Source organism: Eurytemora carolleeae, unplaced genomic scaffold, assembly GCF_000591075.1.
Source record: "Eurytemora carolleeae unplaced genomic scaffold, Eaff_2.0 scaffold63, whole genome shotgun sequence".
In the NCBI taxonomy this organism is placed as follows: domain Eukaryota; kingdom Metazoa; phylum Arthropoda; class Copepoda; order Calanoida; family Temoridae; genus Eurytemora; species Eurytemora carolleeae.
This window is the reverse complement of record NW_019396024.1, coordinates 185,957-206,931: the sequence shown is the minus strand read 5'-3', so window position 1 is coordinate 206,931 and position 20,975 is coordinate 185,957. Positions and strand designations below refer to the sequence as shown.

Sequence of the window (20,975 nt, the reverse complement as noted above, 5' to 3'; positions counted from 1 at the left end):
AATTATGCAAATTTTCTTCATATCCGTGAGTCAGATTTTTATGAAATTTTAGGATGAAATAGAAATTATACATAAACACATTTTTTCTTTACTATATTTTTGATTTTGAGAAGGAAAAACTGTTTTTTTTTCGATCCACGTCACACCTTGCCCTGCCAAAAAAGAAAAAAATTATTAGTTCGAATTCACCAAAAATGTAATAAACGACTTAAACTAATTATATGAATTCTTGAAAACTATTTAAATATGTGTCGAAGCCATTTGTCCACACATTTTAAAGGACGGGTCTGGAGTAACGTTGAACTCGGATAAGAAAGTTTTCAAAACTTTCCGTTAAAGAAATAATAAATTTATAAAACTTTGACTTTTCCGTCAACCGGCCACTCTTATTTTACCAAAGCAGTAACTTTTGAGCAAATTTAGACATGACATACAAAACTAAAATCAATATTTTAGAAATTTGGTGTCCCCATGCAACAGCTAATCAGCAGACCTCTTTACTAACTTTTAAACAATAAGTTACCAAATATGCAGCTGTAGAGAGTGGTTATTTCTTAGTCAGTTAGACATTATTTAATTAGTTGAGTTCTGGAAATTAAAATTCTTTATTACTTCCTTACTTCAAAAAGAACTACAAAAATCATCATGCACCATTTCCAACAACAGTAATAGTACGTACGGTAAATAGAAGCGGGAAAGGTTTCAGTTATGGATATTCAACCCCAGCTAAATTTATCCCGTTACAGTTGCCCTGAGATAGAAAAGTTTTAAAAAATTTACAGCATAAATTGTGAAAATATTAAAATATTTTTCAAATAATAAGAAAAAATGTTTCTGAATATTTAAAAAGATACATTTATTTATTATTCCACTTTTTGTAAAATATTTTAGATAAGAAACCGTCTTTTTTTAATCTATTAAAGATGGCAAATATTATATATGCATATAATATATTTTTGTGATAAATAAAAAAATTTAATAGTGTAACCTACGGACATCTCAAATAATTCACTGTTACCTGAGTGAGTCAATCACTTTTAAAGGCACAATCTCTGATTTGTGAAAACTTTGCATACAATTGTAGATAAAATTGAGCAATTTTCTAGAACAGGTTTTATAGGTTTGGCATTGGAAGTGTTATCCATAGATAAATAAATAAACATAGATAGCCTTTGTACGCAAAATCACCAAGAATTGTACAGTCCGCGAACTCGAACTTCTAGGGGTCAAAGTGTACTTCAATAATAAGCGGGGCGGTTCGGTGTTTTTATGGATTTCAAAAAGAGTGTAAAAAAACTCCGGGAATGGAACTATTTGAACAACAATATTTCACTGAGCAATATATCATATTGACGAGAAATGAAGAAGGACATGAGAAGGACTAAACTAACTTAAATTTCTCTCTACAGAACTCATGTACACCTCAAGTACTCAATGACATAAGAATAGCCAATGTTCACAACCGACCTGGTGAATCTATAGAAGAGGAATATCTTTAAAACATCTCTGTACATTTATATCTTTCAAGATGAAAAAGGCATCTTATGCGCAATCTATCTTTATCTATGGTGTTATCCCAAAAGCTTTAACGTTTTAGTTGTTAAATATTTCAACCTGTTAAAAAACATTTAAAAAAACTAGCAACATATTTGGTCAAGTTTAAAAAGGTCATATTTTAGATCTAAGACAAATTAAAAATTATTAAATTTTATTCTCTAATTTGTTACAAGTCATCACAAGTATTAAAAATCATTTATCAATTAGTTATATGCAGGATGGATTCAAATATTTTGTCTATTGTCACTTGTCAGTATCAGTCAAGGAGTCCTTTCAAGATATATGTCCTATTTTTTTCAATGGGGCCCCCTCCCCCATTGAAAAGTATAACCTTTTTGTAACACAGTTGGGAAAGGAGGGGAATTGGAATCGTTAACTGTTTTGGTTGCAAATTGGACTTTTCTTTGCATAAAAGAGAATTATAAACTGCTGTTTTATATATGCAACTCATGGTGGTGGGGACAGCATTCCAAGGGGAGGATAGACTAAAATTGGATAGGAAGAAGCCAGCTGGGGGCTTTAGACAGCCAAAAGAGAAATCGGCTTGATCAACCGGCTGATATAAAATTGGGAACCGAGAGGAGAGGAAGCAGTTGTGTGGCTGTGGAAGCTTTAAATAAAGGTGCGAGGCGTAAGCAAGACCAGATCGATCGCCGGGAAAGATTGGATTCAGCCGCGAGAAAAAGATAATTAAATCTGCATCTGTTTTCTGTTGACCTTGGAGATCAGACAGGATCAACTTCATTTTCCATTTTATATGGTTAGATAGAAACTTGTATTTTATATGGTTAGATAGAAACTTGTATTTTATATGGTTAGATAGAAACTTGTATTTATATGGTTAGATAGAAATTTGTATTTTTAAAAATTTTGGTTTCAATCAATGATAAAAATCTTATCAAAACTGACGATTTTAACGCGTTAGTTGAAATACCTAAAATTTCTTATTTGTAACAATAATTATCTCTATCCTTTTTTAAGGGGTTTTGAAAGGAGAAATATTGTTTTTACAAATTTTTTGAAAATCTTTTTAAATCTTTGCCACATAGTTTAAATTTTGGAATATCCGTATCTTTGCAACCTGATAGCGTAAACCTTAAAATTCGGTGATGGTGATGGACCAAACCTCTGTAGAGTTAAAAAGTAGATGTTAGTTCCACATTTATTGAAAACCTTAGATATTTCCAAATTAGATTATTTAATCTAACAGAATTCAGAGTTTGAAATATCTGGCTGTTCATTGGGTTGCAAAGATATAGGGATTAGAAAATTAGAGTTTGCGGCAAAGGTAAGACTTAATTTGAAATATCTGCGACATTGGATATATATATTATTATAATTAGGGTTTGTGACAAAAAATCAATTTCTTTACTGGACATTTGGTATCTTATTCGTAAATTATTAATCTCTGCTCATTTTGTCGCCGTTTTTCTTTCTTAAATATGCTGTTGTATCGGCACTTTTCCGGGAAAAATATTTTTACTTTAACCGGCCGTAAATCTTCCATGGGGTCATTTAGATACAAAAAACACTGGGCCCGATTGGTTCAGCTGTATTGATGTTTATTGGATAGAAACCGAGACATATATGTATATATATATATATATATTGCAAACTGTTAGGCATACATTTGAAACTCTAATTCATTTATGTGAAACAAATAAAACCAGTTTTACGTTAAGAAATAATGTGAAAATATGAAAAAGTCAATACATTCATGTTTGCCATTTAGAATTTTATATTAAATTAAAATCCCATTACACTCAATACACTCTCGATTGTGAACTTGTCAAGTGTAAAACGATATACTTAGCAGAAGTTCAAACTTCAATAAACACTTTGAATAAAAGGGACAGCTCATGAAATTCTCATGACGTTTTTTGTTCATATCTTAATTTGAGAAAACTGCAGCCTGATAAAACACATCTGAATAAACATGACCTTAACAGTATAGCCTACCATTAGGTTCGCTCTCCAAACGTGAAAGTTTATTTTAACCAGATTAAGACAATCTACAAAAAACCTTCCTACCTGAACAACAAACGCCTTTCTAATCTCAAAGTCCTCGAATTGAAGACTGAAATTATCAAGTATTTCAAATCCTTGAATGTATTTTTTTCACAACGTACCTAGATTCAAATTAATGTTTAAATTCAGAAAAAAAACTATAGTATCTCTAAATTAAGAATTCGGTGATGGTGATGGACCAAACCTCTGTAGAGTAAAAAAAGTAGATGTTAGTTCCACATTTATTGAAAATATATTTCGGTCTGGGTTGACCCTCGTCAGTTCTTGAGATTGTTTCTGTCACAAAGATTAAAGTAAAAGGCCCCTTCGTAACTTCATTTTGCAGGTTGCTAATTTCGACTCAAGAAAAGGCGGCTCCAGTGGCGGCCATAAGGGGGGTTATTGGGGTTATTTACCCCCCCTAGAATCCTGGGGGTAAATACCCCCCCTTAGAATCCTGGTGTAAATACCCCTCCCTAGAATTCTAGGGGTAATTACCCCTGAACATATATTCAGGCCCTGAACGGGTAGAATAGCAGGGGTTACTCCATTAACTGCCTCTACAATTAACAGTTCCAGTTGCCTTGACCCCTTCCCTTCAAAAAAAAAAAAAAATACATTCCCTATTGATTAGTCTGCACTTGTGTAAAGACGACTATTTTCATGATAGTAAAAGTTTTTGCGGCATTTAGCTGATGCCTAAACAGTCAGTAAACTTTTACTTCGGTTACTTCAGTAAAGTTCACTCACACACAACTGGACCTGGTTATAATAAAAAATATATATATTATGAGTTAATTTCCTAAAATACGATTTTTGGACCCCCCTCCCCCTCCTTTTGTACATGGATATCATATCATATGTAAGTCAACATATTCTAAATGATTCTAAATTCTAAAGTAATAGTCAATGTCATTAAAATTAGATGTTTTTTTTTAATAGAAAAAAATGGTATGGACAATAAAAAAACATTTTTACTTATAAAAAATGTCATTTCCAAATTAGATTTCGTTAAGATCTTAACATACTACATTGACGACAAGAAAATTTTAACAATGAGTAATGACCATATTTTTTCAAAGTTTTGCAGAGTAGCTTTTCTAAAGATTTAAAAAAGTAACATCTTTTTCCTCTTAGAGAGTAAAACTATTTTTTTATATTACTGACTTTTTTGTCAATGTTTGCCAAAAAGTTTAGTTAAAATTAAATAAATTCATTTTTTTTTACAGATCTTTGTAGTTAATGTAAAATGAATGACTATAATGAAGGATATAAAACAAGGTGAAAGCTGAAAGGTATGTAATGAAGCCTTTATTAGATTGAGTTTGTAAATCCCAGACATGAGTGGAAAATGCAAATCAAACCCAATTAAAACCAATAATTTGATATACATCATGATATTTTTCTAGGGGGGGGTAAAAAAATTTCTAGGGGGGGGGGGGGAAAAAAAAATTCGGCGCGAATTAAAAATATTCACCCCCCCTTACAGAATTCTTATGTCCGCCCCTGGGCGGCTCTCTGTCACAGCATGTGTAAACATCGTTTAAATAATACGTGTTCAGTGAGGGAGGAAAGGCCCACCACACCATTTTTTCGGCCGACCACAAATGACCTCAAAATTCACCAATATTTCGTCCGACCACATCCTTTTTTTCGTCCAGTATTGTTTAAATTCCCTTTTTAATACTTAATTAATAGACGCAGAATTCCTTCTTTAAATTACTTTTTTCGAAATTTGGAGCACATCAAAACGTATCGTCATTAAACTTATCACCACAAAACATATCTTTTCAAAACTTATCATTTCAAGCAAATCCAAACCGTATTAAAAAATGTGTATTTGTAGTAGTTGTAGATTCTAAAAACTTCAGCCCAATATAACCTTTAAGTACAGTTTATGAGTTATTAATGAGAAACCAACGAGATAAGTAAAGGATTCGGAGATGCAAATGCTACCACAGAACTACATTGATAATACATATACAGCATCAAATATGAATTGTATACAGGGATAACCTGAAAACTGTGGAATAGGAAGACGACATTGAAGCAATATTCCAAGTGTATCGGATGTTGTTACAAACCAACTAGTTTTACTAGAACCTTAAACATCAGTTATAACGTAAAATGGTCTGTGCACACTACACAAATGCTGTATACAATGTACATTTGATTGCCTAAAGTCATAACTTGAGTCTAAAAGTCGTCTTCCTATTACAGAGTTTTCTGGTTCTCTCTGTACATCACATTAAGAACAACCAATATCAGACTGCATTGATCCGATACAAGAGAAATTAGATTTGAATGTTACTTTTTAAACCAATTTAATGACCATGCATAACAACTCACAAAACTATGTAATCAATCAATCCAGACCCCAGAGTCCTCAGTGAAAAAAAGCACAATTGAAAATGAAGGTGGGAAAAGACATATTTTTCTTCTATAAATATTGTAACTTTTATCTTGTTTTATCATAACTTTATTGCAAAAATAAAATTATTCGAGCTTTCTTTGAATTTAAAAAAAATGAGCTATGAAAATTGAAAATTAAAAAAACATACTTTTTGAACCAGAAACATGAAGGACTCTTTGTGATATTTATGAAGCAAATTTAGCTCCAAAGTTTCTATTCATACCTTTGAGTTTGGATTTCATATTTTTTTCACAATACATGGCTACATTTCATGCAGAGGGGGAGGGGTAGAGTAAATTGTATTATTCTGCACTAATGCTAGCAATAAGAAAACTTCAAAAATTCTGGGGGGGGGGGGTAACAATTAAAGTTTAAGGTGATAGAGTAACATTCCATTACCAGAAAGTGAAGAATACGACATTTGAGGAATTCTTTCGATGTATTCGTTATTATGGGTTTCACGTTATAAGATTAGTTTACAGAATAAATGTCAAAATTATGTCAAAGATCAAAGACAAACTTCAAATCGTCTTGCTACTGTCATGTTTTGTGGGACACCCTGTATATTACACTGTAATTCGCAAGAAGGGGTAAATTGTACTATTTTCTTGCAATTGTACTATTTTTTTGGGTTGTAAATTAAACGTTTCTTTGCAAACCAGGTGATGTTTATTGCAGTATTGGGGGGGGGGGGGGGGGGGGGTAACAATTAAAGTTTAAGGTGATAGAGTAAATTGAATTACTCTACATGTAACAGTCTTGGCAATATAGGGATTGGGAGACACAGGATGTCCCACGAAACACGATANAGGAGATTCGCTACTTGTTAGATATTTTGTTGACTAACCCCAGTTGTTCGATATTTTGCTGACTAACAGTAACGCCTGATGTTATTGTGTTATTGTGCAGTGAAGCTTTTTTCTTTTTCTCTGAAATTTGAAATTTATTGACGTTCTTCGGGTACTCGAGTTTTATCAATATCCGTTAAAATTTTAAAGTATTTCTTATACATGCAAAAATTGGAAAATTCCAGAAAATATTTGAGTAATGGGAAATGAAATTAATTGTCATTAAAAAAGGGAAGATTCGAATTTGCGATTGCACATTTCCCACATAAAACGCCTTAAATATTAAAGACACTTTGAAAAATGCTTTAACTCAGAATTTATATTGTGCTGAGAGCAGTAAATGATTTCAGGCCCGTAGCTAAAAAATTTCTGAGGGGGGGGGGGCAAAAAAGTTCCTAAATTGAAGTTATAAGGATTGGGGACCGCACCGTAAGCGAAAAATCGTTTAACCTGGGAAACTTCAGAAAATGAATCATCGACTAAGAAACTGGGTTTTCAACTTGTTAAATAATGTCTACTTTGTCCAGCACTATTGAGAAACTAATTGCATCGAAACAAATAAATTGCTAAGTTAAAGCTTCAAATATAATTTCAATTTGTCTCCATATCGTTACTTTTTGATAAAAATCATTAACTTATTATGCACAATTTCTGAAATCCAAGAAATTGCTTAAAACAAATAAAATTTACCCATAATTTGTTTCAAAAACACAAAATTATTTATTTAAAGGAAAATGACCTTTTACACATGTTTGGTAGAAAAATATATATCTTGACTCTAATCCCTTCTTTCTTTGACTTTTCGTGCTTTCCAATTCTTTTCTTTTTCTCCAAGATAATGTACCCCCCACAATTAAAGTTTAAGGTGATAGAGTAAATTGAATTACTCTACATGTAACAGTCTTGGCAATATAGGGATTGGGAGACACAGGATGTCCCACGAAACACGATAGTAGCAAGACGACTTAAACGCAAAGAGAATAGAATATATATTAGAGTGGAACTTACTAGAAAAAAGTGTAAAACGGCCATTTTGTTTTACTGTCTCCATACTGGGCCCTGAAACATCATTTTATAGAAAATCTCAAATAAATTTTAAACGAAAAACAAATTATGAAATAGGCTATTTGCATAATTGACTAATGATCATTTCACATGGACTCTATGCCTTTCACTTTACAAACGATGATTTTCCGTTATAACTATAAATCAATTGATGTTTTTTATTCACCTAATTCATTTTATAAAGTATATTTAACAGCTTAAAAAGATTCGAAATTGAACTGGATAGTCTAGGGAACATATACTGTATTAATGTACTCTACTCCTAGAATTTGTGAACATTTACATGATTTGTACACTTTGAACTCCCTTTCAGGCTGAGGCACTGACAAAATTCATATCGAGGGATTTTCTAAATTCCACTCTAATATATATTCTATTCTCTTTGCTTAAACGTCGTCTTCGACATCGAATTTATTTGACATTTGGTCGTCAACCTACTATAACAGGTATAGTTCATGAAACAAAAGCCAGAAAATTCTCTTAGTCCTGGCATTTCCAAAATATCGTCTGACTTTTTTGTGCTGTCAATATTATCTGAGATATTAAGAATTTCGTTCAGATTACAATTTTATTCAATAAAACGAAAATAGTCGAAATCTGAACGAAATTCTTCATGTCCGGAAATATTTAAAGCACAAAAAAGGCAGACCACATTTTGTAAATTCCAAATTTAGGGGTATCTTGTGTTTTATAACTCTATAATTTTACTTACAGTGAAACCCTTAATAACGAATACATCTGAAGAATTTATCAAATGTCGTCTTGACAATTTTTCAATGAGTTTTATACTATATTACGTAAATTTCAGTATTTGCGAAAATAAATAAATAGCCATGAATATGCGGGAACAGTTTTAAAGAGNGGGGGGGGGGGGGGGGGGTCAAATGCGTTGGCTAGTATTAGCTAGACTGCACAACATATGCTTTCGAAGTTCCTTGTAAAATATCTACATGTTGTCATTGAGTAGAAGTTTTTTTTTCTTTTCTTTTCCGATTTAGGTTTTTACAGCTTATTTGTTTAGATTAATTTTCTTCTGTGTCAAAACTTTTTTATGGCTCTTCCTATAATTTGTATAGCTTTTTAAAAGATAAACTGCAGCTTTAATCGGATTACAACTAAATTTTCCGTAAGCATATTTGTAGTCATCACAATTCCTTAATTCTTCTCGAAGGTGACCCTTGTAAAAATGATCCATATCACAAATTACTTCAACTAAATCATTAGTCAAACAACAAATTTGAAACCTTTTATGGAAAATTAATAACAAAATGAGTTCTCAAGATTTTGATTAGCATTGCAGTCCCAAATCCATAAAAAAACCTAAACTTTTTCGAAGAGTGATCAATTAAAATTTTTTAAGGGAATGTAAAATAAGAATGGAAGATTTAAAAAGTTTTTAAATATGCCTGCTTCACGTTTAATGCCCAGTGTTATGAAATATAAGTCAGGATAACATGTTGACTAGCAAAACATATTTACATTTTTTGCCTAAAAACTGACATTTACATTTTTTGCCTAAAAACTGGAATTTTGCTTTTTATTGAAGATTATCTATTAAAATGGTATTTTGTACAGAGGATACGTCCATATGAATAGTGTAACATATATATTTTGTAGTGGTAAGTTGATTTGTCTGTACACATTATTTTGCCGTTAGCGCTCTACATTTTTATTCATTTGAACCATTCATTTGAGAGAAGTAGGTTTTATAAAAATATTTCACATAAGCAAGAATGTGTAGATTTGTAGTTTGTATACAACATAAATTAGTTATCTAAAATTTTAAAATTTCAAAAAACAATTAACGATACGAAGTCGTCCAAACGCAAAACAAGTCGATGTATTTCCTGAACTAAGTAATTTAGACCATATTTGTCTGAATCGTCTAAACACTAAATGTAACTCTTCCAACTTTAAGATTTAATTTCAAATTCAATTTGGCTTTCAATCATACATAGAATTTATTATTATTATCTAAACTTGTGTTAAGTTTAATCAATATACACGTTTTTCCTCTACTCTCCTTAAAATTACAAAGACAAAATAATTTGAATTCACTTAAAAACAGTATACAAACGTCAAACCATGAACAAGGGTGCATAAATCAGCTATTCTGAATGAACAAAAAGAACTTCGGGCGTGGTCAAACTGAAGCTGAGCTTACTCCTTTTTTTCTTTTTCATCTGACGATCTGAAGCATCACACTTCTGTTTCAGTTCTTGAGTACTTGAACTTTCCTGATTATCTCTTGATATAGAGCTTAATATAGGAGAAGGTATAATCGCATTTGCTTTGTTTTTCAATTCTGATGCATTCACCTCTTCTTGGGGCGTAGCTTGGATATTTTTGGATGAAGAATCAGCTTCATGAAGGTATTTTGATGAAGTATTTTCACAAATAGTTGCTTTAGGCTCACATGTATCTTTAACATTGGACTCAAATATTCCATTTGCGATTTGCACCCGATTTTCAAGTATCGTAGATTCGTAGGTTTTGCTCTCCCTTCCTATTTTATTACTAGATGAAGATGGTGCACTAACTACAGATATAACAGATGAGGAACCTCCAACACTTAATCTTTTCCTCGTTTTTTTAGCTCTTTTTAAATCAAGTTTATCAATTTTTCTTTCCATTGGTTGTTCAACATTTTTCAGGGAAGGCAAATCTGAGGGTTTGTTTTTAAATGAGTAGAGCGGAGATCGCAGGATATCACTTATACTCTCGGCACTGGTGGTATCTATAGGATTTAACGAAGCTGGAAGACATCTAGGTGTTACAGGATGATTGATTTCTAGAGATGGCGAGGTCAAGGATGTTGGGGAAAACAAGCTTTTTGTGTTAGATTTTATCGGAGAATCCGTTTCGCTTTCTGACAAAGCCAGGTCGTTCAGAACCTAAATATGAAAATATTTATCTTCACATTTATCTTCAATTACTTTCCAAGCGAAGTATAAGTTCAAAATAAGAATATTCAGAATTTATTTACCAATACCTGTTTGATGGGAGCCTCTCTATTCATTGCTGAATCGGTATTTCCCCCACTAATAATCTCACTGTTTGAAACTAGTTTTTTTGATTTTTCTCTGTATGAAGATATGTTGTCGAAAACTGCATTATCACTTTCTTCTACCAACGAGCCCGTAACACTAGTTTCTAATTGCGCCAGGTCTAGTTCTTTAGCACATTCTAAAAACAGAGGGTTTTTATACATCATTGTATCAAACAATTATATGGAACATTTTTAATAATTTGTTCTCAGAGAAGATAAAAACTTGACGCACTAACCTTGGAGAGATTCACTGCTAGAGCTTGGTTCTCTAATATCACCATCTTTGAGACTCCGCAGACACAACTTTAGCGGAGACACTGTAGGCTTACTCTCATCAAGACTGTTACTATTCTTCCGGGACGGAGTTCTGGACTTGCTCCGGCTTCGTGAACGAATCATATCCTAAAGAGAAGTGAGTAACAATACTTAAGAGTTTAGCCCACTGAAATTGAAATTTCAGGAAGCGTTAAGTTCATATTGGCGTTAAGTTCATATTGGTAAGTTTAACATTTCTGACCTTTAAACTTCTTTCCTCTGCAGATAGCTCCATAAGTTGCTTTTGTTTAAATGGAATGATTCTGTGGTTTATATCTTCATCTGTATACACCAACAGGCTTTCCCGGGTTATCCGGAGAGAATCTTCAACATGACTAAACATTGTTATCATTTAAACAAGGAAATAGATTTCTCGCAAGTATTCCGACCCCGTCCCCTCCCTGTTGTCAGAAATTAGTCTAATGGTATGTTAATTCTAAAAACTGAATAAGCAAATAACCTTGAATGAACTGTTTGAGATTTCTTGATCTTAGAGTTTTCTTTGTCGCTTCCACTGTCATTTGCTGTATTTCCATGTTTTGTTGCTGGTCCAGACTTTTTAATCTCTTTGCCAGGTTGTATAATTGGCTTTATGGAAGGTTTTGGGAACAATCTCTCTTTATCTCCTCTGTACTTTTCAACATCATCTGAAGACCTTTCCTTGATTTTTCTCTTTTTCTTTAAACGGGGCCCACACGATTCAGAAGTCAAAGAATTAGTTTTCTTACTCTCTTCGGCGACTTTGTCATTTTCACGTACAATCAAAAGACATTCCTGATCGGAATCCATAATCTCTCCATCCTCTATATCATCATGAAGAATGCGTAGAAGGTTGTTTCTGGTCTCCTCCAAAGTTGCCAAACTTACGGAGTCTTCTTCCAACCTTGATGGAGACAATGATTGTGACCTCCTTTCTAACTTTGATCGTTTGTTACTTGGCCTTTGGGAGCTATCCCTTCTAGATCTCTTCTTATTTCTTGGAGTACATTTCCCTTTGGACGAAGGTTCTTCATTTTTTCGAGTTTGGGATCTCCCACGAGACTGAAGACCTCGCGTTCTCGTAGATCTATTTCTAGGAGACCTTGATCTTCCTCTTGACCTAGTTTTGTCCCTAATTTTTGGACTAATAGATTTTCGTCTCTTTTTTATCTTCTCACAAGAACTATCTCTTTGACCTGCATTTGGTTTTAAGTAATCTTTCGGTGTTCTGTTCTCTTGATCAGGCGTTCTGGGACTTCTTTCTGGCTTTGCTGTTTTTCTTGGTATCTTAAAATCTTTAGATACATTCACAGTAGGGGTTTGACTCGAAGTAGCAAGGCTCAATAACTTCTTTTGTACGGGATTTATCACTCTAGATGTAGATACATTCTTGGCTACAACATCTTTTTCAGAGATTCCGATCTTAACCTCTGCTTCTTCATCCGATCCGAAAATTGCCTCATCTTCATCTAAGTGAACTAAGAGTAAGTCGTCTTCTGTATCCTCTGCAGGAGTAATGGACCTAAAATATTAATAAATAATAAAACTAGGATGAATCTTACACAACCACAAGTATATGATGGGCGTATATTATTACATATTTAAGAGAATGGGACTTTTGTTCGGGGAAACAATGGGGCTCAATCTTAATTGAAGCAAACAATATAGATGAGCCGAATATTTACCTTATTGCCCTCCTTAACTCTTCATCAATAATTTCTTGTTCTGCATTTTTAGGTAAATCCGGACAGGGTAACGTTTCTTCAGTGTGTGCCACATGTTTAACTCCTGAGTTGGATGATTTAATCATTAGACCATCCTGAGAAATTTAAACTTATAATCAGATAAAAAATAAATTCTTATCTTCCGATTTAAGGATTCAGGAACAATTAGATTTCTTTTGCCAATCTTAAAAAAGTATAATAATATTTTCGTCATTGCAAATATATATTTTAAGTAAAATTGGAGTTTAAGTTTAAATTCCTCAAGTTCAGTTAGATTCTTCTGATGTAGGTCAATCAATTCTGATTTGGGTCTACTATTTTCTTGGTTATCTTTAGGTTTAAGTATTAGCCTCGTTTCCTCGCCGGAACACTTTAGTTGCAGCGGGGACGATGATTGTGACATCGAGTCTGAAACTGATCTGTCTTCATTTTCAATTTCTGATGATTTCTTTGTTCCTGATCGTTCTTTTTTACAGCAGTCATATTCCCGTCTATAGTAAATGTTAATTAATTGAGAAGTGAGTGCCACACAACAAGATCTAACTCAGATATCTTAAAGCCGAAGTGAAAACAAACTTTCTAAAAGGATCACAATAATTTCCTATCAAGTCACTTGTTATCAAACTAATGGAACAACTTTTAATTTCACGAGTTCTAAGTTGATAATTTTTTGTGACATGAAACAATGATCAAATAACGGATCTGAAATCCCCAAGATAATTATAGCGCATTTTCGATACCCAATTTTTCACTTAATGAGGTTAAGATGAACATTGATTGCAGCTGAGACTGGAGAGCAAACGTTTTACAAAATGAAGCCTGATAGCAAGTGTGCCGAGAGCAAGTAAGGCCCGAGTGCAAATGAGCAAACGAAACAGAAAGCAAATGAATGAACAGCAATTGAGACGATAGCGACCGAGTTGAACGAGCTAATAACAAGTGAGTTGGTAGCTAATGATCGGGGTCCTTTCTTTTCATTATTTGGTACTCAATTTGAAAATCAAACTCTTTCATTTTTCCAAATATGAATTAAAATTAGAAATCAGACCAAATATTGGCAAATAAGGTAAACTTTACTTTTTCACTGCTTTTATTATTGTAAAATATAAACTTGTCAATTAAATCACTTTATTTGCATTACTTCAGTTCCTGGTCCAAGTAAAATTATTGGACTACAAAAAATATTAAATTCTTTTTTTATATTGTTCATATTTTACCTATGGTCTCTTAACTCCTTACGTGTTCTAAAACCCAGACAACAAAGTAAACATTTCCAGGTGGCATTCTTTGAAAAGAATATTTCTTAGTTCATTTGGTTAGTTTTATATACCTAGTTGGGCTATTTTTGTTGGGTGGGGGCCAGGAGGGAGGGGGGGGGGAGGCTTCAACATCTCTGATATGGTCTTTAGACTGAGTCAAGATTAAGATGGGGGACGTTGAATAAATGTCGCTAGTTTAAAGTTTAAGGTACTGGGAGGTGGATTTGGATTTTACCCACCTGCAAAATTCCTATGAATTAAAAAGTGTATACAACTGGAAGACACTTCGAAAATGCTTTAACTCAGAATTACATAAATAGCAACTTTTTATTTAATTTTAAGGTAAGGAAAGGTGACAAAGTTTAAGCGTTCTAATGCAAGCCGTTTTTAATTACGAAAAAAAAACATAAGAGGTGATGGTGGATCCCCCCCCCCCNATACACACACACAGACAGTGGGATACGGTTCTTGAGGTTACAACAAGAATAACAACTACAACTACAGCTACACTCAACACTGTTTAATTTTCACGGGACGTTAACAGTTTCATACACCACCGGCACCACCCCCTTAAAACGCAAGTTCAAAAAATACTACCCAAATGTTAGCGAAAATTCAATTTTATCATTTTTGTAAAAATAAATTCTACAAATTAATTTCTACCTCAAAAGACTGTGAAGATTTGTTGGTTGGAGATCCTATTTCAGGTTTCCTATTTCCTAAACAAAGTATATACGTTATTTAAACTTCGATAATCTTATTATGAGATTTTCTATCAAAGTCGACCTCCGCATTTAACAGCCCACTCTCTTTGGACATCTCTTTTGTATAACGTCTCTCTAAATCTTAATTTTTATAATATGACATTCATTCATTCATACTGCAAAGACGGTTTATTTATGTAGAGAAAAGGAAAAAGAAAAAAGGCTACTTCCCAATCACCATCCTACTTTTATGGTCTATAAGAAAATCTTACCCGATGGAGAATTTTTATCCATAAATGATTCCATAACACCCTAAAGATAAATATATAAATAAGTACTACTTTTGTAGTCGATTAAATCTTTTAATAATTCACGGATTTAGGGGTTTATAAATATAACATTAACTGGGCATTTAATTAAAATAATAAACATTCATTTTCTACGAGATTTCTATATATTACCTTTTCTGGATTTCTTATGACACTTGAGAAAATTTGTACAGCTTTCTTTTTAGTTTTATTTGATTCTGGTGTAGAATCTAGTTTTTCTTTTGGAATCTCAACTCCGGACTTAGCAGTTGACGACGCCTGTACTTCTTGTACCACTGTGGCAGAGTTTTTCAACCTGATAATTTATACTTGAGCTCTTTTACAATATTCATACTTAATCTAATAAAAAAACGTGACTGAACTGAGACGTAAAAATAAAAGGAAACCGAAGAATTATTGAAATACACAACAGAAACTAAGCTATGAAAGAGATAAAACTAAATATTCTTATTTATATAATATTTCATTCCTTAACGTGAATCAAAAGTTTTAGGGTGGGCCATGAGATAATTTATTTAGAATTCTGGAATACACAATTAACTCGGTTTCGGGGGCAAAAAACTGGTTTAGCAGTCTGTATACGAACAATATAATTAGACTATTGTTGAAACAATATCTTAAGTTTCGACATGAGAGGGTGGTGGAGAGAGCAGGCCAGGTAAAGAGGACAATTAGAGGGGAGGGCTATAATCATTTAAAGCAGATATATTTCTATATATTTCCCTTGTTCATCTGTTTGTTTGTCTGTTTATTCCCTATCTTGAAATACTGGGCTCAATTTTATGTTTTGGTTTAAGTCCAGTTTTGGATGAGTTTGTTGACAAATAACCATTATACATTTGTACAGCCCCAGAATCTGAGTTAACTGTGAATTAAAGAATTTGGTGATTCTGATTCTCTTATGGCCTTAATTTACCTAACAACAAACTAACTTTTTTACCTGCTTTTAATCATATTTTGCGGGCTCTGGAGATTTTCTATTTGAAATATATCAATGACAGTGAGTGAATTTATTCTATTCTCTGCACCAGCAGAAACGGACGAACCCAAATTGTTGTGCTTTTTCATTTCGTCTTTGTTGTATTTTTTAGTTGCATTTTGACAAGGTTTATCCTTTGAGAGACATGCAGCTTTTGCGGCTTCAAGTCTAGGAAAATTCGCAGGTTCTCTTACAATACTTAAAGCCTCATGAGATTCTTTCCCATCTAATTGATCGTCAGATGGGAAAGTTTTTGAACCACCGTTCTCCTCAATTCGGGACATTTGTTGATTTTGTTCTGGGTTCTGTCTTGCAATTTGAGCGGACATTTTAACAACGTGGTCAGATGAAAACTTGTTTCCAGTAGGTTGCGTAGAATTAGAAATATTGCTAGGAATAAGAGATTTTGTTTCGATGACTTGGTTTAGGCCTAGACTTTTTTCTCTAATATTATGATGTTTTGATGATTTTACAGATAACTTTAGACCAGGCTCTTCAATAGAGTTAGAGGTTGGTTCAGGGGTCAAATCATTATCTAACATAGAGGCCGGGTTTGATAGTTGTTTAACTGAGTCACCGCTGGATAATTTATCTTGAGGTTCTGGTTCTAATTTTCTGACATCTTTTACATTGCACGATAAGCTCTCACTTAATTCTGAAAGAACTAGAGGCATACCAGTCTTTTTTCGTAAGTAACGATTTGAGTCAGCTGTCAACTGGATTACGTCAAGTTTTGAGGAGCTTTCTTCCCGTACATTATTTTTCTTTCCATTTATATCTTTAGATGAAATGTCCTTTCTCCAGCCTAGCCGTGACTTAATCTCGGTATTTCTTGAACCCCGAACACTTTCATTAGACTTTTTCTTAGATTCATTAGACAAATTCTCATTTGAAATTACTTTCGAAGTTTTCGAACCTAATTTTGAGGTCTCCTCATTAATACGAGGAGGTGCACCCAAGCAGGAGAAATCACAGGGAGGACGAGTTCTCCGCAGTATTTTCTCAAAATCATTCTTCGTCAGTAAAGGACCAGCACGTCGAAACAGTATTTCTTCCAATTCCCTGGTTAGATCTCTGAAATACAAAACATGAATTTTCGGCTTTGGCTTGTGTATTTAAAGGGGGGGGGGATTTCCCTTAAATACACAAATAGCCAAAGCTAACAATGCAAAAGGTCTATAACATGAGGTTGCTAAGATATTGATGTCAGAAACAAAGAGTTTAAAGAAAGTGATTAGTCACTTGGCCCAAAGAAATCCTTGCCCCTCCTGCTACTGCTGGAAATCCAGATTTGGTGTGAGTGATTTTCAGATATGCAAAAGTGCAATGCCAATTAATTTGGTTTATTCCCTAAAAATATATATATTCTCTTTAAAATTTGTTTAAAACCCTCTATTTAGAGTTTAAAGGGACATACTTAATCTGTTGGTTTTTAGATTTGATCTCTCTTCTGCAAGTTTGAACAAGACTTAAAAAATTTCTTTCCAGCACTTTATTTCGAGCAGTCAGTGCTTCTATAGAAATCTAAAAAAAAACATTTAAAAAAATAAAAGGAACGAAGTAACTCTTCAAAAACGTCTACCAAAATCATAAAATTCTTACCAGAAGTTTACTGTCTGAATAGTTAGTTTCTACCGACGTGACGACTGGCAATGAGGAAGAAGTTGTCGAGCTTGTTGGAAGGACTGAGAGATTAGAAGCGATGCTTGAAACTATGCTGGGGTTGTTGTATTTGTAAGGGACAGATGAAGACACAGAGGGTTTTTTGACAACAGAAAGATTGTAACTAAGTATATCATCATACAAACAATCTTGGCTTTCTTCATCTTGGACATAACAAACTTCCTCAGATTTAATTTCGTCTGGGTTATCACAAAGAATATTATCATATAGAAAATCGTCCGATACACCATTATTTTGCTTTTCACTTTTCCTCCCACTCCATCCTGTATCAGCTGGGGAATTAGTACTTGTGTGATTCATTTTTTCTCTCTATAAAATTAAGAAAATATTTAATTGGTTCAGATCGGGACCGGAAATTTAAATTATGCAATACATGATACAATATAAAAACATACACAATATGGACCAATGGGCCATTCTTTCATAAGTCACCAATAAAACAATTATGGAAGTGGCCCAATAAAAATGAAATGAATTAACAAACTTGTGAATTAAGAAAATATGCAAGATCTGGTTTGTGAGTTTGCTGATTAAGTTTCAATTTTTAGGCCAACATCGGAAACTTTAAACCTGTTATATCTCTTTGGAAAAGTAATAGAGAGTGTTAAAAATAATAAGAAGTGGCAAAAAAATTGTTCTGAATCATGATAAATAAAAATAACATAAATGTAAATAGAGTTTATATTTTTGTATGTATTTTGTTAGTTACCTAGTATCAGGTGACCCTAAAATGTTTTTAAAAAACATTGAAAAATATCTTTAAAAATTTACCATTACCGGGGTTAGTAACATTAACATTTTCTACAGGATAACGTGAAAGTTTACGGACGTATTTATCAATTAAGTTATATATGATTTTTGATCAATACGTTAAAAATAAATTTTCCAGGTTATCTTGGGAGAAATCGTGTACAAAGAATACAAAATATGTAAATATTATTCAATTGCGTACATCGATAATAATATTGAGCATTATCATTACAGACATAACAGTTACATTAAACAGTTGACTTAAAGTTAAAAAAGTAGAAAATTATCTTAACTTAAGGAAATAAAACAACATTCTAACATATCTTTTCTAAACATTAAGACATTTGAACAAGTCGAACGAAGATTATGCACCAAAACCTATATCAGGAAACTGCGAATTACTAAAGTATTCATGGATTATAAAAATGTATAAAAACATCATCAAAAACGATTAACTAGGATAAAACCAAATAAGACAAATTTTTAATTTCTAAAAAAGATTAAATAATCTATGTCCTGGAATGTTTGGGTAGCGTACTTGAAAGCCTAAGGAGGATCTGTTCCGGGTTCTGTCTATTTACTGCAAAAGAGAGGCTCGCCATTCTGATCCATCAAATGATCATCCTCGCCTAGCAGTTCGGGACCATCTCCTACTTTTGTAACAAGCACATACTTTAATCCACCGGGGATTTTATCCATTGAAAGGGAGGCAATTTCTGAGTCCTAAATATATAAAATATAAGTTTAGGTGAATGTCAGAAATTAAAAATATTATCAATAGAAAAATTTCATCAAACAGACTATATCTTCTAATGTCGCGAGTATAACCAATGATACGTGGTAAAAATCGTTTTTTAAATCAAATATGGAAAGATTGGCATTCTAAAAAAAATCTGTATTTCTTTTTTATAGTAACACCATTATTCCGTGAAAATCTAGGTCGACTTAGTCGAGCAACCTTAAAAAATCACCTTAAATTGCAAACTAGTACCACCAATGAATTTTTACAGATAATTTAAGAGAAAATTTCTTTGTATGACTTTAAAATTAACTCCATAAAAATATTTATTTACTTAAGGTATTTCCCCCTTGCCTGAAATAAATGTGCACCTATTAACTTGTATGGGGCATTTACCAGTAACCCCCCGGGCCCCGCAGGTAACAACACCGAGGGTAGTGCGGTTTGATTGGAGCTTAACTCTAATTTTCAAGGAATAATGGACGATGGTAGACCGTATTTTTCATATATACCTCTAGCTTTGATTCCACAGCAGTTTCCCCTCGAATAAATTCTGAAGCTCCATCGGAAAAGTAATACCGAAATAAAGCCAAGAAATGAGGCACATCCTACAAAAAGGAAAACAAGGATATATAAAAGTATAATATGTTCTCAAATTATGAATTTTCTTTCAAGAAGATATAGGAAAATATACGCCCCTGTATCAATATTTATTAAAAAATAAACCAGTATTGATTTAGATATACATTCGCTTTATGCTCATGCTTGTGATAAAATCATTGGTAATATACGATTTTTGAAGCATACGCCCCCCACCCTCTCCCCTATCAATTTCATACATGCATCTCATATGATATAATTGGTCATGTGGCTTTAGCGCCCGGCCCCCTAGCCTGTCCTAGCCAGGGAGTAAGGAATAGATATAACTGACGCGGTTCGCCCTACCATATGTTTTATGTTAGGATTATTTTCAGGACTCCTGGCGGAGTATATAAGAAAATTTCCGATTGTTGTCATGATATTCATATGGTTGCATATATTACATTAATATACAGAGTATATTATATTCAATAATTACGAATATCCAATGAATCAAGATTAAAAAATAAGGGACATTTTTTTTCTTTTGGTAGAGTTTTTATTTTTTTCTCTTCCTTGGCATTTTTTCTTTTTTTTATTTTTTGACATGTTTTTTTAATTTTTTCTTAGATTTTTTTTTTCTTTCTTATTTGGCCTTTCTGTTTATGATTATACATGCTTTGCAGACGGGTACTTCATTTGAATAAGAAACATTTGTCTGATGTACATTTACTGCGTATACAATAACCTATTCTGAATATTTCATATTCAAATGGAGTACCCGTCTGCAAAGCATGAATAATCATATGGTAGGACGAACCGGGTCAGTTGTATCTCCCTTCTATTCCTTACTCCCTGGTCCTAGCTGAAGAAATCGTCTTAAACTAACCTAGCTCAAAAATATTAAAAATAAATAATAATAATTCGGCTGAAAAATAGTTTTTTATGTACAAAATTGATAGGAGGGGGGGCCCCGGGGGGGGGTCCAAAAATCGT

The 20,975-nt window shown here is 33.0% G+C and overlaps 2 protein-coding genes across 3 annotated transcripts in view; both read right to left on the bottom strand.

The window, feature by feature from the left end:
- Window positions 1-9,479: 9,479 nt before the first annotated feature.
- Window positions 9,480-18,548, bottom strand: LOC111707001 (serine/arginine repetitive matrix protein 2). 2 transcript variants are annotated; one of them, XM_023480087.1, is made up of 14 exons: window positions 17,831-18,548; window positions 17,646-17,752; window positions 16,190-17,302; window positions 15,382-15,544; window positions 15,193-15,232; window positions 14,880-14,935; window positions 14,175-14,242; window positions 13,221-13,448; window positions 12,919-12,999; window positions 11,715-12,755; window positions 11,457-11,589; window positions 11,176-11,341; window positions 10,883-11,076; window positions 9,480-10,784 (listed from the first exon to the last, which is right to left on the bottom strand). In XM_023480087.1, exons 1-14 carry the CDS (start codon window positions 18,209-18,211, stop codon window positions 9,999-10,001), a joined length of 4,557 nt encoding a protein of 1,518 aa, XP_023335855.1. In that variant the 5' UTR covers window positions 18,212-18,548; the 3' UTR covers window positions 9,480-9,998. The 2 variants fall into 2 exon arrangements, with proteins under 2 accessions (XP_023335855.1, XP_023335779.1); XM_023480011.1 differs by having other exon boundaries at window positions 12,919-13,052; window positions 13,217-13,448; window positions 17,831-18,228.
- A 480-nt stretch (window positions 18,549-19,028) lies between these two features.
- Window positions 19,029-20,975, bottom strand: part of LOC111707142 (diphosphomevalonate decarboxylase) — an 8,288-nt gene continuing 6,341 nt past the window's right edge. The window contains exons 8-9 of the mRNA XM_023480208.1: window positions 19,913-20,008; window positions 19,029-19,384 (exon numbers count right to left, since the gene is read on the bottom strand). Of these exons, the coding sequence (XP_023335976.1) occupies window positions 19,235-19,384; window positions 19,913-20,008 (246 nt within the window). The 3' untranslated portion in view covers window positions 19,029-19,234. The remainder of the gene's footprint in view (window positions 19,385-19,912; window positions 20,009-20,975) is intronic.

Bases quoted from the DNA above. Each gene is read 5' to 3' on its own strand.
- LOC111707001 (XM_023480011.1), bottom strand. From the start codon at position 18,211: ATGAATCACACAAGTACTAATTCCCCAGCTGATACAGGATGGAGTGGG. The intron at 14,243-14,879 runs GTAGAAATTAAT...TTCTTTTCAAAG, and splicing joins AATCTTCACAGTCTTTTGAG to AATGCCACCTGGAAATGTTT. The intron at 12,756-12,918 runs GTAAATATTCGG...TTAATATTTTAG, and splicing joins GAGTTAAGGAGGGCAATAAG to GTCCATTACTCCTGCAGAGG.